This window comes from Trachymyrmex septentrionalis, unplaced genomic scaffold (assembly GCF_001594115.1).
Source record: "Trachymyrmex septentrionalis isolate Tsep2-gDNA-1 unplaced genomic scaffold, Tsep1.0 scaffold62, whole genome shotgun sequence".
Taxonomy (NCBI): domain Eukaryota; kingdom Metazoa; phylum Arthropoda; class Insecta; order Hymenoptera; family Formicidae; genus Trachymyrmex; species Trachymyrmex septentrionalis.
Window position 1 is genome coordinate 212,261 of NW_017305800.1, and position 15,620 is coordinate 227,880.

Consider the following 15,620-nt stretch of genomic DNA (forward strand, 5'->3'; position numbering starts at 1 on the left):
ATTAACGGTATTAATGTTGTGTTGCTTTTTACAAGTATAATAAAAATTTATTTAAATCTATTATCTATTATCAGTAATTAATTTTTATTACACATTAATTCTTTTTTTGAAAAATGTCAGAATCATATTTTAAATGTTGTCGATTAAATCAGTGTATCAAATATTTATTGTAAATCACAATGGAGAGTTTTCGGATTCGACACATTGTGTGAGGAAGAAGTTCACTGATGTGAAAGCAGCTGATCCTTAGCAGGGGAGTTCAAAGGGAGAGATCAAAGTTCGGGGAGGGAAAGACGAAGGGAAGGAGAACGATACGTTTTTGTACTCACCGAGAACGTGTGCTGACAGGCGCAATTGTGCCACTCTGGTGGCTCTATTGACTGTTAATGGTCGCCTCGATCGTTGACAAGACAAAGACATCTCGATCTTAGAGCAGGATAAAGACATCTTCGAGCTTAGAACGCAAAACAATGACGACTTTCAAAACGACGATCAAACAAATATATTTTTATGAAAACAATTTTGCATAGGAAAATACAGATTTTTCTTTGACAAAGAAGAAGTTCTCCGATATCATTAGCAAAACAGAAAGAAATCTGGAGAGCTGGCGAACTAATTGTTGGAGATAACTTGAAATTTTTCCTGTAAAATTTTATAAAAAGATTGTATCAAATCATAAAAACATAATATCAAGTGCAAAATGGCAAAAATAAAGAAATGAAATAATATAATGTATAGAGCAAAAACGTTTTCCCATGATTGAACCTTTTGTCCGCGGACAGCAGAAGCGCAACGGAAACGTTAGAATTTATCTAGCGCGAGCTTAAGACAAAGAAAATCGACGAGTACTCACTCAGATTGAAAACTAGGTGATCGATTGACTCTCAACGATGGGATCCTCATGAACGTCAGATCCGTCGAAGGGTGTCCAAGGGGGTGTCGAAGGGAGGAGGGGTCGAAGGAAGGAGACGAAGGGTGGGAAAGGTGGCACGCGGCAACGATCTCACATTGTCTTCCGGATCTCACCCTCCCGATTTTCCGGATCGGAAGAAAAACGAATAAAGAGAAGAAGAAGGAATGATAAAAGGAAAACACGAGTGGATTTACAAGCCAGGAGTTGCCGGGAAAAGGCGGGCAGCCTCAGCCACGCCACTACGACGACTGGCTTACAGAAGCAAACTCCCCATCTGCTGCGTTGGTTGCTGCCCCGACCAACTCCCCGCTGTCATTATGTGTGTGTCTGTGTGATTCGTCAATACACGGGCACGTGCACGTACACGTACACTTCGGCAAGCTGTGCATGGCAGCCGGGCATTCGAACGGAAAGGCGGATGTATCTGGAGGATCTCACCTTGCGGATGCCAGCGATAAGGCCACGGTACTTATCTACTGATACTAGCGAAAGGCGTAGCGTACAATGATAGAAAGTTTCACATATCGATGTTACTTATACATCGATGACTTGGGAATTAAATAATAGAAAACTGATAATAAACCGACGGTCCGTGCGTACTTTGATAATCAATTTCATGTAAACATAGTAAATAGTAGTTTGTTCATATCGTAGAATTTGTTTTTCAAACTGAAATGTTTATATCGTAGAATTTATTTTTCAAATTGAATAATAAATTCAATTTCTCTTCTCCCCTCACAATCATTTTTCATTCGTATCCCGTCGTTTTCTTCGCAATTGCGAATAACTGTTTACAGAGTAATGTAAAACGCAATGTTGGCCAATTAAAAATCGACTCTTCGGAGTCTACTAATTAAGCCCCGGCGCAAGGAACGTCACGGAGACGCGCATCTCTGACAGTATAAATATGTAAATAGCGAAGTACGTTTCCCAAGCGTTAATATACGCGAATTCGACCCTTCGATGGCTAAAGAGCGACACGCAACGCGCGCGCGCGCGCGCGCACAGACGTCGCTGTATGAATGTCGCAGCTGCAGCTGCTCGCAGGAGCGGAACACACGGCTTTGGGGATGGCGATGCATGCCGTAGCAACGGTTGCGCACCACCTGGCCCGACGAAAGCCAGCCAGCCAGCCAGCCAGCAGCACTGGCATTGGTGTCGACCCCCTCCATCCCTTCGTCAGCGAAAGAACGAGATCTAAAAAAAAAAAGACCGGAGAGAGGGGAGAACACAAAAGGACCCTAAGCTTTTAGGCATTCCGGCACCCTCCGGTTGTCCTGAAAACCGATCGATGATCCTGAGAAGCCTTATCTGATTTTATGCGTAAGCATTCATGCCGCTTAACAGCGCGAGGAGGGAATTGCAACGACCTACATACCTTTTTCTGGAAAAACAATCTAAAAGCGAGCTTGCGCGGTGGAAGATGAACGAAGGATCCCGAACGCGTATCCCGAATGGAGCTTCACGGTTCGGCGATTTTCACGGGACATTAGCATACTCGATCGGCTATGTAGGGAGTTACTAATCGATTAGGGGGTGACTCGAACAACGTGTCAAATATTACGGGGTTACGATTACATACGTGCGCGCCCGAGACATGAATTATCGTTTAGAATTTGTAATCACACGATTACGATGGGCGAGGCGATAAGTAACCTTAAATTGGCCTCAACACTCAGTTACTCAAGGTAATAAAAATTAAGGTCACTTATTGATTCACCAATGTATAAAATTTACTATTATTACTTACAACTTATTATAATAGCTTTCATCGGTGTATAAATCAATAATTCGCAGTAAACGAGACTGGAATAGACGATGAAAAATGCATTTTTAATTCAAAGCGAGTAGAGGAGCGCCGAAGCGTGGAAGAATATAAAGCTGCGAAGTCTGGCCGCGCAAATCGAGAGGATTGAACGGGCTGCGTGTCTCCTTTTTTTTTTTATATAGGATTTCCGTAGAAATGTGGGGGTGGCTCCGCGACGCAGAGTACCCCCACCATCCCAACCACTGTCGCCACCATACTCGCCCATGGGGTTTGCGCGTGATATCGCAATAGAAGCTCTATCGATCCCGGCCCCCGACACAGCCAGACTGGCCGTTGTCAGGGGGTTGATAGCGATATGCAAAGCTCGGTACGTGCTATGTATGCGACTTCGTGTAAAAGCTCCGAGTGATTTTGAGCTCACCGACTCGACAACGACGACTGAATCCCTAAATGTAAAATTCATCATCGAATTTCTTTAAAGCGACGCTCAGAAAGGAAGAAAATATTAAAGTAAAGTGATACACCGCATTGCACTTTAGTGTGAGAATGACTCGATAGAAACCGAACCCTTAATCGCATAATGCTCTCGTGACGATAAGTTTCACGGTCCATCTGCCCTTAATATCCTGGAGGGAAGCCACCGTCATCGGCTTCCCCCCCTCATGCACGATCCCGCGTGCCTTTCCTTCCTGTTTCCTTCCTCCGTGGCCGGATCCTCCCCTTCCACAAAAAATATCTACATGAAAGTCCTACCGAAGTCCGTGGGAATTCACGTGCAAATTCCAGGGTTGAAGAAAAATCCAATAAGTCAACACACGTAAAAGATCGGCTCTCCTCTCTCGCGTTCTTTAATGTCACTTCGGCCTTCACTGGCGACGTTGGTGTGTTACGCCAATTTCCAAGTTGCGCAGGAAAAGGCGTAATTGGTCGACAAAAGGATTAAAGGCAACGTCTTTAATTTATCCGATCCGGTTGCTCTCGTTGGCGCCGCGGACTTTCTCGGTTTACACCAGAGGTCGAACGGAGTTCACCGTGGCTCTCAACCGTGACGGATGAAGCGGAAAACCCATCGCCGTTCTCTTTCCAGCAGGACGACTCTTCTTTTTGTGCGCCCCAAACGATATACTACGCTCTGGATCTCGATTAAAAAATAACGCGAGAGACGTACGTCTCGCCACGATTCTAAATATTACGCGGCGACCGTACCGATTATTACCGGCAATGGAATATCGATGGGCCATCACGGGTGAAATCCTGGCTAATCATAAGTTCGTACGTACCAGGAGAAAATCGCTGATTTTCTCCGTGGAATTGAGACAATGCCTGGAAGGCAGAAACGACGCGTGGGAGATGCTCGTTAGAGCGCGATCATCGACATCGCCTTCGGGATTCCGTTCATGTTAAATTAGACGCAAATTAGCGTGCACACGGAGATTTGCGACGAGAGAATGCCTCGATGGAGAGCGGCTGGCGCTTCCTGGCGATAATCCTACTAATTGTTTTCGCGTGAATCGATCGCGAGCAGCGTGGAGTTTATAAAACGTACGGATCATTACCATCAAAATGTATGATCAACACGTATGATGTATATTTCTCATTCGAATCGTTTCCAACACACACACACACACACACACACACACACACACGCGCGCGCGCGCGCGCACACACACACACACACATTTATATATACATATTTTATATATACATATATACATATATACATATTTTACATATAAATTATAATTCAAATCTCTATCGTGTAAAACTGCAATGCAACCGGGGATTATCTATTTCTTATAATTCAACACTGTTAAATATCCAAAGAACAATGGCAACCCAATCGAGTTGAGTACAACCCCCCAGTTGAGTTAAATAAGATTTGGTTATTTATTTCTGTACATACCAAAATGTAAATTTGTCCACTCCTATAGTTAGTTTCGAGGGAGACAATGTTTATATTAACGTATGCACAGTGAATAATGAATGAAATTTGGGTCAAAACACAGTCACATTTTCTCGAATCAAGTTATTCATCGCTATTGTTTTAGCTCAAATTGGATATTGGTAATTTGACGCTATAAATTGAACAGTGAAATCTCTGTCGTTGCTAAAGCACTGAAGCCGGGAGAGCTGGAGATTGTTGGTTATTTATGATGATCTCACAATCATCAGCGATCAGGGATAAATGCCCTGAGAAACGATGGAAACGGATTTGACGATGGAAACATATGATAATAGCGCGTGGTTTATCGTCTGATTCGAGTTGTGAAATTTTCGCCGGCGAAAATTCGCAGATGGTTAATCATGATGAGCAAGTGAAGTCGTAGAAGAGAGTTTACGGCTGTGGTGCCGATAAACGCCGGTTGTTTCTATCATCGGCAGACCGCCGCGGTTTACACGCCGACGGTTTGGTTTATCGCGTAAAACCGGTACTTTCACGGTATCGCCGGTGCACATGGACGGTTTCGACGAAGGCGAGCGCAGACAGATTAAATTAATCTTGCCATTCGGCACAACGAAATTACATTTAACTAAAATATTCATTGTCCGTTACTCAAAGTCCATTAATATAATTATGACTGCGAAAAGTGGCTCAATAATTCTTGATTACGATCACGGAGCGCCCGAGGAACAATGCACTCTCGCGAGCGGCCGGATAATTAAACGCGGGAGAAATTCTTGTGAGAAATTTTCTCGTGTCGTCTCTAATTGAATTCAATCGCGGGGGTCAGCCGCGAACTTCCTGCGATCAGGCCGATTTCGTATGGTTGACACAGGCGAGTGGGCGGCATGGAGAAATGAGAGGCGCTGGTCAGACGACAGTCACGTCATCGAGATGAACTCTGACACACTCGGCAATTAAATCATCTCGTCGTTCATTCAGACATTGGCTCACTCATTGAGGCGCCACGCCGCGCGAATTGCGCGTGGGTCGATATAACGTTGGATTTTTCACCGTTCAACCCCCTTCCTCCCTTTTTATTTTCCATTCGACGATTCCCGCGCGCGATGCCGTTTTGTTCGTGGGCGGTAAGTATGCCTCTGTCCCAATCAGCGAGTATCAACGACAACTTCCGGCGGGGGGCAAGTGTAAAAGTGCAGCGAAAGTTTCGCGATAAGGGGGACTTCAACTCTGTTATGCGCTGAAGTCTCCGAACGCGACCATGTTCGTATGTTAATGATCCAGTGACTCGATTATTCGGTAAGGGCGTCCCTCAAGAACAGACCTTCGCTTTCAATCTGGAGCTCGTTATTGCAATGAAGAGCTTCACGTCGAGGAGCTTGAAGATTCGAAAAAGATTTCAACGACGATTGCTGGGAAAAGTTCTTATTTGCATCAGATTGTCGTGGATCGAATCATTATGAAAGAGACTCGATTAAAAAGTATTCGACAAATTCTGTGATATACTGTCATCGTCGAAATTGTATCGAAATTGCATTGAGATTCTCCTCGAGAAGTGATGATTCGAGGGTATGAAGGGCGACGATGTGGTTTCGCAACATTTGTTCCATTAAAGTCTAGAGGCGGCCCTCTACTCCCAAGAGTAATATGTGTATTGCGAGTGAAGGGCTCTAGGGGCTTCTCTTTCTCTCTTTCTCTTTCATCTCTAGAACATCTCTTGAAAAAGTCAGTCTCGGATCGAGGGCCGAGAGAACCATCGTGCCGTATGTAACCGAACACACACAATTTCAATTAGAAAAATGAATCATCCTGTCTTCGGTGCATATTAAAAAACGAAAAGATAACAGTCTAAGTAGAAAAAAGAAATAAGCGCAAATGTCCGCAACGATACCTTACACGACTCTAGTCTTCCGAAGATATTTCTGTGTCCTTCGTTTTATACGACGTTCTTATCTTCTGAAGCCAAAGTTCCTAAAGCTCGTTACGGCTCTATTTTTAGCACCCTTCGAGCAGAACGTATCGCGGCGCACCCAGACAACTCCAGGCTACAGTTTCGTTTCTATGGCGATTAAAAAGTTATCGAGTACGTGCCGAGAGAGAACAGGAGGCTGTCGGAGGCTTTCTGAACGAGAAGTTGAATCGAAATGAGAAGAAGCCCAGAAGGAGCCAGACGAATGCGCTGAAATTAAGAAATGGTCCCGTCGCGACGGCGCTATCTCTCACCGTTAAAGCGTTAAAACCATGACGAGCATACTTGAGCGCAGTAGAGCATTTCTACGGAGGAAAAGAAAAGGCCCTAAAAAGGTAGTGGCGATAAATCTCGGCAAGGGGCGCTCGCCATATTAGCTCGTGGCGTATTCAGGATTACGCGAAGGAGAACGCGTCGTTAAGACGTTTCGCTGCGTAGTTAGGAGATTTATGCATAGAATATGCGTGAAGATCGCACTGACAACTCTCCCTCGTCGCAACGCTCCTTCATCTCTCGAGCAATTTGCGTCGAATAAATTTCAAGTATTACGTGTGAGTTCAACAGAACATTTAATTCCGCTTTAAATACCTTTCTGCCTCGCATAATTCGCGAGAAATAATGTTTGCCGCGATACTAATTAATTAACGGAAAAAGTTCGCTCGTGAAACGCTGAGACTGAACCGGGGCTGTATTTAACGGCTAATTAACTTGTCTAATTAACTTATCTCAGAGATTCAAGTGGAAATCTAATCTCGGCTTGTTTTCGCATCTGTTACCAGAATCACGAGATATTTTCTAGTCGACGAGAGTTTACGAAAGTCTACGATCTGGTCTATCATTCGAGAATCCATTACGTTGTAATAGCAGCAGCGGCGGCCTTAGCTCAGCAAATGAGCTTCTCGAAAGCACTTCATGAAAGCTCTCCTCGTATTCTGGAATGCGTCTTCTGGAAACAGTTCGACCGACGACAGATGTTTGACAGTTACACTCCATTTTTTCGATTAGACTCGTGGAGGAAAGTCAGTAGGAGTTCGCAACGGCACGTCTGTTCGTAAACAAATGTGTACCGAAAGAGATCATCTCGCGCGAGTAGTAGACAAAACAAGGATGTTTAAATCTTCGCCATGATTAATTCGTACGAGGAGAGACGGGCTGTAATAACACAGCTTCAGCTGTTGGAGTTACGCGAGAAATCGCGGAATTAAATATTCCGAAAATGTTTTGCAATTACGTCACGTTAAAACGCAGCCACGTAAAACGGGACGAATATGGCTCAGAACGAATCGCGTCACGGCAGGGTGATCTTACGAATTTTCACGCAGCCGAGCCCGAACGGCTCGAGATAGGTGCGCGCGAGTCTGCTTATGAAGTCGCTTCCGGTGCACGCGCTGCGTACTCACGTGGGGTGTTCACGCACCTTGCTTCCGTAAAGGTCCACTTTCCACGTCCGCGTCACGAAGATTACGATCGCCTCCGCAAAAGGAGGAGCGCAAAGCAGAAACGCGCGAAAAAAAAACGGCAGGATCTTACACTCCAACGCCCAAGTCCGCAATTGTTATCGAGGACTTGGATGAAATGTAGAGCTGAGATGTGGAACGCCTCGATCGACGGAGGCGCGTTTGGTCGCTCGGGCAAAAAGTCGTCCCGAGAGAGACTCGATCCAGGAAAACGGAACTCTCGGCTCCATTGTGTTATCGATGTCGACTTCCGTCCTTGAATACCCTCGCTTCCGCTCACGATGTGAATCCGGCCGCCAGCCGGATGTTGCGGGCGATACCCTGTCGAAAATTATCTTTGCGAAGAACGTCACGAATCGATCAGCGCGAACTGAGAAGATACGTGTCATTGCAGAGACAAAAACGTTATCGAAAGATCTCTCCACACGAGAGATGGCGATTTTTATTTTAAAGATATCTAAATTAACATAGGTATCTTTTCTTATTGACGCTTAATGCTCATTTTCAACTTCGAAATAAGTTACATGATCAAAATTGACTTTAGACGATGGAAAGTATTTAGAAAAAAATATAGTGTTTAGTACTTTCCAGCGAGAGATACGGATGCTCGATATCTGACGATGTGGAAGTTAGATAAATCTTACTTTCAGAGCTCTCAAGACTGAACGCTACATACAAATAATGCTTTCCAGCAAAAGGTAACGCAGTGATCATTTTATCTTTGTTTAATATTAACAAACAATAAGGATACGTAATGATTCACTGTATTATTCGCATCTCTTGCTGAAAGGCACCCAACGCTGCATTCTTTTTTTATACATTTTTCATTGTCTAGCGTAAATTTTGAATAAATCCAACTTTCAGTGTCAAGAGCACATGATTATGCTGACGCTATTTTTCAGTGTCTCATAAAATAGCATCTTTATATGTAACAGATTTTTTGGCGAGATTAAATAATCCATTTAAGTTCGCTGAACTCATCCTGCGGTTTGTGTACATACATATAGATATACTACGTATACATTTATTTGCATGCGTGTATCCTGTTGAGATAAGAATGTGGTAAATGTGCTGCAGTTATGAATTTCGATATGCTTATCAAATGCATGCCAGTGCTACTATCATTCAGAAGCGTTAAGGCCGAAGTACAGATCTTTGTAATAACGCATAATGCTTAAAGCGTAAAAAGTCAACCAATCGGAGTCTTTTATTTCACGGAAGAGAAGGAAATGAAGGACCTCCATTGATTTATTTTCTTACGCGTTATACAAGATTCTACGCTCCCGTCCTTATTCAGGAAGAAAGGATGAATGAACGCTTCTTGGAAAGGACTGACTCCCGAAGACACGGCCGCCAAACCCTTAAAATAGGCGGAGGATTCCCCGATTAAACGGTCCGACCAGCTGACAGGAACACTACACGGCATCATGAACCGCAAAACCGGTTCGCGAAACGCTTGTGGGAACAAAGACGGGTTCCGCGGCTCGCTCTCTGACGTCACACGGTGAAGCGGAAAGTGGGTGGGTGGGTGTGCGAGGTGTTGTCGAGTCAGTGAGGACGGTCAGTGATCGCTCCTTGGGCTGGATCTTTTTCTACGACAACTCGAACGACTCGCAAGGCTCACCCATTCCGGAAAGAGGACTCGACAGACACGCAGAAACCACGTAAGACACTCTATTTCGTACTAATTGAGGAGATACCATGAGAACTACATGACTAGACGATAGTAATTACTTTAACAACACTGTATGGACGTGTGTTTAATAAATTATTATTCGTCGAGTTACGTTGTAACTAAGTTGATAAATATGTAGGTAAGAATATTAATAAGCGAGAAAACTTTATCATATACAGAAGACTTCAGATTTCAAGGACGTCAATATACTTTGATTAATTCTCTCATTGAATGTTCCATAGATCGATAAATCAAGGTTTGATCATTTATTGTGGATTCGAAAGTATGTTAATAGCCGAAGATCAAGATTTCAATAGATATGGCGAAGTGAAACTTGTGGGAAACTCCGATTCCTTGAATCATATCCGACGCAGGTGATACATTGTTTGTATGCACGCGCGAACGCAGCATTATGCAATTTACATTGCAATAACGTTTCGTCACGGCCAGCAACTTAATGCGTCACCGATCGTTTTCAGTGACTCAGATCGGAAAGGGGGAAAAGGACCCTTTCCTCGAACAGGTAAATCAACTTTAGACCAGTCACAACCGGCACTTCTCGATTGCACGATTGAACGTGCGCACGCGAAGAAAGAATCTTTTCCTCTAAGAATCTTTTTTTTTTCCCTGGTCTTGTTAATGATCGAACAACATAATGTATCTCGGTTATCGAGCAAAACGAAAGAATACGAGATGGAATTGTAAGACAAACTGGTTATAACAGACGCGAGAAGGAAAGAAGTATCTCAGTCGCGACTATTGAGAGAAAAAAAGGGGGGTCGCGATGAGGATGAAAAAGAGACTGAGAATCTCTGCAATCGAGAAACGAGTGATTCACCAAGCCGCAAAAAAAAAAGAAGAAAAAGAAGGAAAAGCAAAGAGTGGTATCCCAGAAGCAATACGATCACTTACTTTCTTCGTTTCACTCATGATGGCAAAAAAGCGTCCTATCCTGCTAAAAATATTGCTCTTGTTGCTTTTTTTTTCTCACTCCCTCCTCTCTCCATCCTTTTTCTCAAAGTAAAAATTGTTATATGTTTCCAAAGAAATAAAAATAAATAACAAAAGCAAAATATTGTAGGATATTTAAATACAGTTATCAATTAGGCCAAATGTTTCATGCAAAGCAACCAACGAGACAACTTCGAAATTTCAAGGTAGCTTTAAGGAGCTGTTTGCTCCAGTTTTCTTTGATCAAAAGAGGGAAAGAGAAAAGAGAGATAGAGGTAAAAGTTATTTCTCTCATACGCAATTATGCAGAAATGGAGAAAGAATTGCTCGAACAATCAAGGCTTCCTTGAAAAAAAATTGTCCTTGAAAACAAAAAATTATAATTTTTTAGCGATCATAAAAATAAGATCCAAATAATCATGAAAAACTGCAACAGATTGGATATTGTTTCTTACTTATTTAATTCATATTATACATCGCGAAAGATGTAAGAACAGTGTAAAATTGTTGCCAATTAGATTTAAAAAATTAAATAAGCTTAAAAATTAGAACAGATTTATAATAATAAAGTCATATTACGTTATTTGTTGATGTAATAATACATAATTAAAACTACGCAAGAATAAGTTCAAAACAATTCCTCTTTGATATAAAGTATCCCTTTTATAAATCTTCAACGGTTCAAAGCCCTCCCACAAAGGGCTCGCATTGCGTTGGTCCCCAGAAAGCCCTCCCGGTAGAGGAACGTCGTTGACACGTAAAATTTATCACGTAAGGAAAACCATTCTTTTTCCTTACTCCACTCCACTCCACTCCACTTCATTCCATTCGTAAAACTCCACTTATAACCTTTAACCTCGATTTCAATCGACAACAACTGACGCTTTGTCTAATAGTAAAGAACCGTGTATTACAAATCTCGGCGGGAAACAGCATTTAAAGATCTCGGTCATCAGATTACACCGGAATGAGACAGACAGTAACAAGAATGTAGCCACAAACAAAAATATTTTCTTGGAATCGTATACGTATAAAAAGTATCATATGAATATTCTTCAAACATTATCGCATACTAATAATGTTAATTAGATGCATAAATTATATAAAAAAATAATATATATAATCATGAATCATTAATTAAGAGTATTAGTTCGGTTTTCTGTTATTCTATATTATTATTTAAATAGATTTCAATTTAATCTTTTCTAAAAAAAATCTAAATAACTAAAAGTAAAAATTGTGATTCAACACAATCGAATTAAATCTTTGGCGATGTTTCTCTTGTTTTCTCCCATCATTATGCTCAAAATTTTCTGACGATGAACATGTGGAAGATAAAGAAAAGAATGAACGCAATAAGTATCGAAAAGAAAAATCGCGCGGATTGAGGAATAGTTTCCGGTTACTTTGTGAGAAACTGTTGTCGATATGAAAGACTGAATCGCAAAACAAGGATACCTGATAAAAACGCTGCAGGATGTTGAAAGTGAGACGAAGAAACTCAAGTCAATGAGAAGCTATATATCCTTTTGTGCTGCGCCTTCCTCGTGGAATTCAACGGATAGTCCATTGAAGGAAAAGTCGGTCGACGAAACACAGTTCAGGCAGTAAGTTCGCCACGATATGAGCTTTTATTGAAATGAAAACAAGCGTGGCGATACATTGTGAAATCGGGACAGTTGTAGGAAACGAAGCCCCTTCGTAGCCAGTATTTTTCGATCAACTTCTACTATATCGTACCAACTTAGAACCGACCACGTATCGAAAAAGGATACGGGTTTGCTAAAGTATTGTATCTAAAAATTAATTCAGCCAGATGTAAATCTGCAGAAAATGATTTTGTTGGACAAAGTGATTCTATAAAATGCTTAAACCTTGATGCTACAAAAAGCATTTAATATTCTACCAACCAGCTTGATCGTCCTACAAAATTACTTTGATGATCCAAACGAAAGTATTTTCAGATTTCTAACTAGCCGAATTTCCAGAGACTTCAGCAAAACCGTTCTTCTTATCACATATCGATTGATTGCTCTGTAAAAATCTAGTACATACAACACTAATAACAAATTTTAAATTGGAAGTTCATTCTTTCCCTGAAAATTATCACGTTCTATCTACAAGTTAAATAGTTTCCCCATATATAAAACGTGTATTAATTTTTTATTAGAGTTAAAAACCGCCTCTCGACACAAATATCTTCCCAAGTAATAATAGTGCAATAATAGTATAGTTAAACTTCTCCCAAAATATGGTGAAAAGTTGAAGGCAGCAGGTCCGTCGTCAACAATTATTGGACTCGCGATAAACCGCCGACGAACCGCAGGGAAAAGCCAAAATTGTTTCCCCGCTCGTTCTATCGCCGTTTTCGAGTTTGGAGATTCATTCCTCGATGACGAGAGAGTTTACGGATCGGCCATTCCAGCAATATTCATTGGGGCGCGGATGAATTCAATTTGACAGCAACGATTTGAATGCAGATCGCTTTGGCAAGAGCTTGGGAGTATGATACACGATGTAATACTGGCTAACATTCTACAATAAAACATCGATAAAAGTATGTATAGGGAAAGTGAATTTTTTTCGCGATCAAATTCTAAAATATTAAATTCTACATCGTTGGTTTTAATTGGACAAACTTTGTTTTCCGTCAAGCCTCATTTATAAAAAGGAAGCCTTCCGAATGTCGTTGACCGGCAAAATCGGACAAGTCTCACGGAGCAGGGTTTGCGTGATTGATCGATTAGTCGCATGATCGGCCGAGCAGTGACCGGAAAGCATCAGAGGCAATGAGGAAGTGATGGAGGTGTGGCTCACCTAGACCCATCTTGCGCTTGAGCTTCTTGAGCACTTTCATCTTGCTGCGCAACGGTGCCAGGATGTTGTTGTCGCCGCTGTTGTTGTGCTGCGGCGACGCGCTTGGCGGTGCGTGCTTGCCGTGATGGTGATGATGATGGTGATGATGATGGTGCTGATGGTGGTGATGGTGATAAGGCTCGCAGGATTGTTGCTGCTGCTGCTGCTGCTGCTGTTGCTGCTGTTGCTGCGATTGTTGCACGCTCGCGCCGGAACTGCCGACGTGGCTGCAGCAGTGACAGGGGTGGCTGCTTTTGCTGCCCTTGATCGCACACTCTCCGGACACCCCCATAAATGTGGCCGTACTGCTCCCGCGAGTCAGACGCGAAAAATCCGCGACTACAAGGGGGGGTGTGGATGAGGGACTGGAAATATAGGGTAGCAAACGGCGCGGAATCGATATACGAACGATCTAATTCCGATGATCTCACTCACGACGATCGCACTTTCGGGCACTGATCGCGAGGACAAGATTTACTCCCTCAGCTTCTCTTTCACAACACTACGCTCGGACGTCGAAGTCGAGTGAAACTACCCTGAACGAAAACGTTAATAGCGTGAAGAAAATCTGACGAGGGAAACCGACCGGGGCATAAAGTTAAACGAGACTCTCCGTAATCCTTTCCCGTTTCAGACTCGTCGTTTATTCGGCGATGTGTCTAACGGGCGGAGGTCGCGAGAGAAAGAGAGAGAAAAGGGACTTGCGAACAAGACCGCGTGTCACGGCGATGAATGGGGCGATCTAGCACGTAGATCGCGAATCGCCTCTGCGTGCCCGGTCGAGCGCCCTGGGACGACTGACTGTTTTCTGTCGCGGAGCGCGAGAGTATTGCCGCGACGCGCGCGAGCCGGCATCCAATGAAACCGGGCGGATCCCCACCGTTCCCGCGGAGATGGAGGTGCGTGGAGGGGTATAGACTGGCACCTGGTGGACAGCTGCCCTTTACCTGGCCGCGATGCACCCGGCCACCCCAACGCACGAGACCGGGGATACGTCGTCCAGAGAGTTAGGATACACGAAGCGGCTGGAAGAGAGAGGACTACGACTCCTCTCCATTAATTTCGACCTCTAGATCGTCTAGGCCGTCAAAGATTGGTTCGCACAATTCTCTTTTCACGTGAGATTCTAGGAATACAATTTCATTCTAATGGCCGAAACTGTCGTCTCACAATGGAAATGATCAGTGAAAGAATCTCCAATTAAAAAAACAAAAAAAAACAAAAAAAAACCCTTCTGAGAGTCTTATCGTTCGAGATCGGTAACTCAAAACGTGAAAATGAAGCGGCTGTGACATTACAAAGAATTGATTAATTACTTCTGTCGCGAATCGAATAGGAAGAAATCCACGAGCGCGCTGCAACGCGCTCTGGTTTTGGCTCCTGACTTTGTGATGCGCGCAGCTCGAAGCGTATCGAGAGGAAGATCGTGTTTCCATGGGATTCAAGATGCGCCTCTCATCCCATGACGACGCGGACCAAGATCGCGCAAACGACAAATTATATAATAACAGATAAAAAGGGAAGAAAAATGATATTCGTGGCGCATGACGGCGTTCACGTACGAAGAAACTTTATACAGGTACCCATATCCCTTTAATCCGTCACGCGCGAAGACCACAAAATTCGTTCAATCCCTTGCGTCCGATATTTCACTTAATTTCCATGCGGGCACTTTCAAAAACGATGCAGGAATGATGTATTGGTAATAAGAGAGGATTTTTAATCACGATTAAATTAAAGGCGGTTGCATTATAGAAGATATATCGAAAGGGAAGAGCGCGAGCTCCTCCAGGAGAGATAAACTAGCTTTTTCCGCCGGATAAAATTCAATTTGCGCGAAGGAGACACCGAATCGACTTACGTGTGAAAAGAAACATCATTATGGCCTGTGAGTGAAGGGAGAGAGTTATTGGATCTGTATATCGAGTTGTGTGAAGAGATGAAATCGAAGTCTCGCCAATCGATACAACGGATACTCGCGAGAATTCGAATGCTTTTCATTTCCGACGTGATAGAAACTTTAATAGCATAAATGGAATTAATATAATAGAAAATTTAATTTGACGAATTACGCGTATATTAAAATTGCCGTATATTAAAATACACTAATCTAATCTAGGTGTAAAAA

The 15,620-nt window shown here is 43.0% G+C and overlaps 1 protein-coding gene across 3 annotated transcripts in view; it reads right to left on the minus strand.

Moving 5' to 3' along the window:
- The window catches only part of LOC108752825 (protein neuralized), a 60,297-nt gene that overhangs the window by 17,136 nt on the left and 27,541 nt on the right, over nucleotides 1-15,620 (minus strand). Inside the window, exons 1-2 of one of the 3 annotated variants that reach the window (XM_018493932.1) lie at nucleotides 854-1,147; nucleotides 330-454 (exon numbers count right to left, since the gene is read on the minus strand). The exons of 1 other annotated variant lie outside the window; for it this stretch is intronic. In XM_018493932.1, coding sequence (XP_018349434.1) covers nucleotides 330-454; nucleotides 854-903 — 175 coding nt within the window. In that variant the 5' untranslated portion in view covers nucleotides 904-1,147. Of the gene's footprint in view, nucleotides 1-329; nucleotides 455-853; nucleotides 1,148-13,453; nucleotides 14,289-15,620 lie in introns of those variants that run through there. One more of the 3 variants, XM_018493931.1, reaches the window with a different exon arrangement.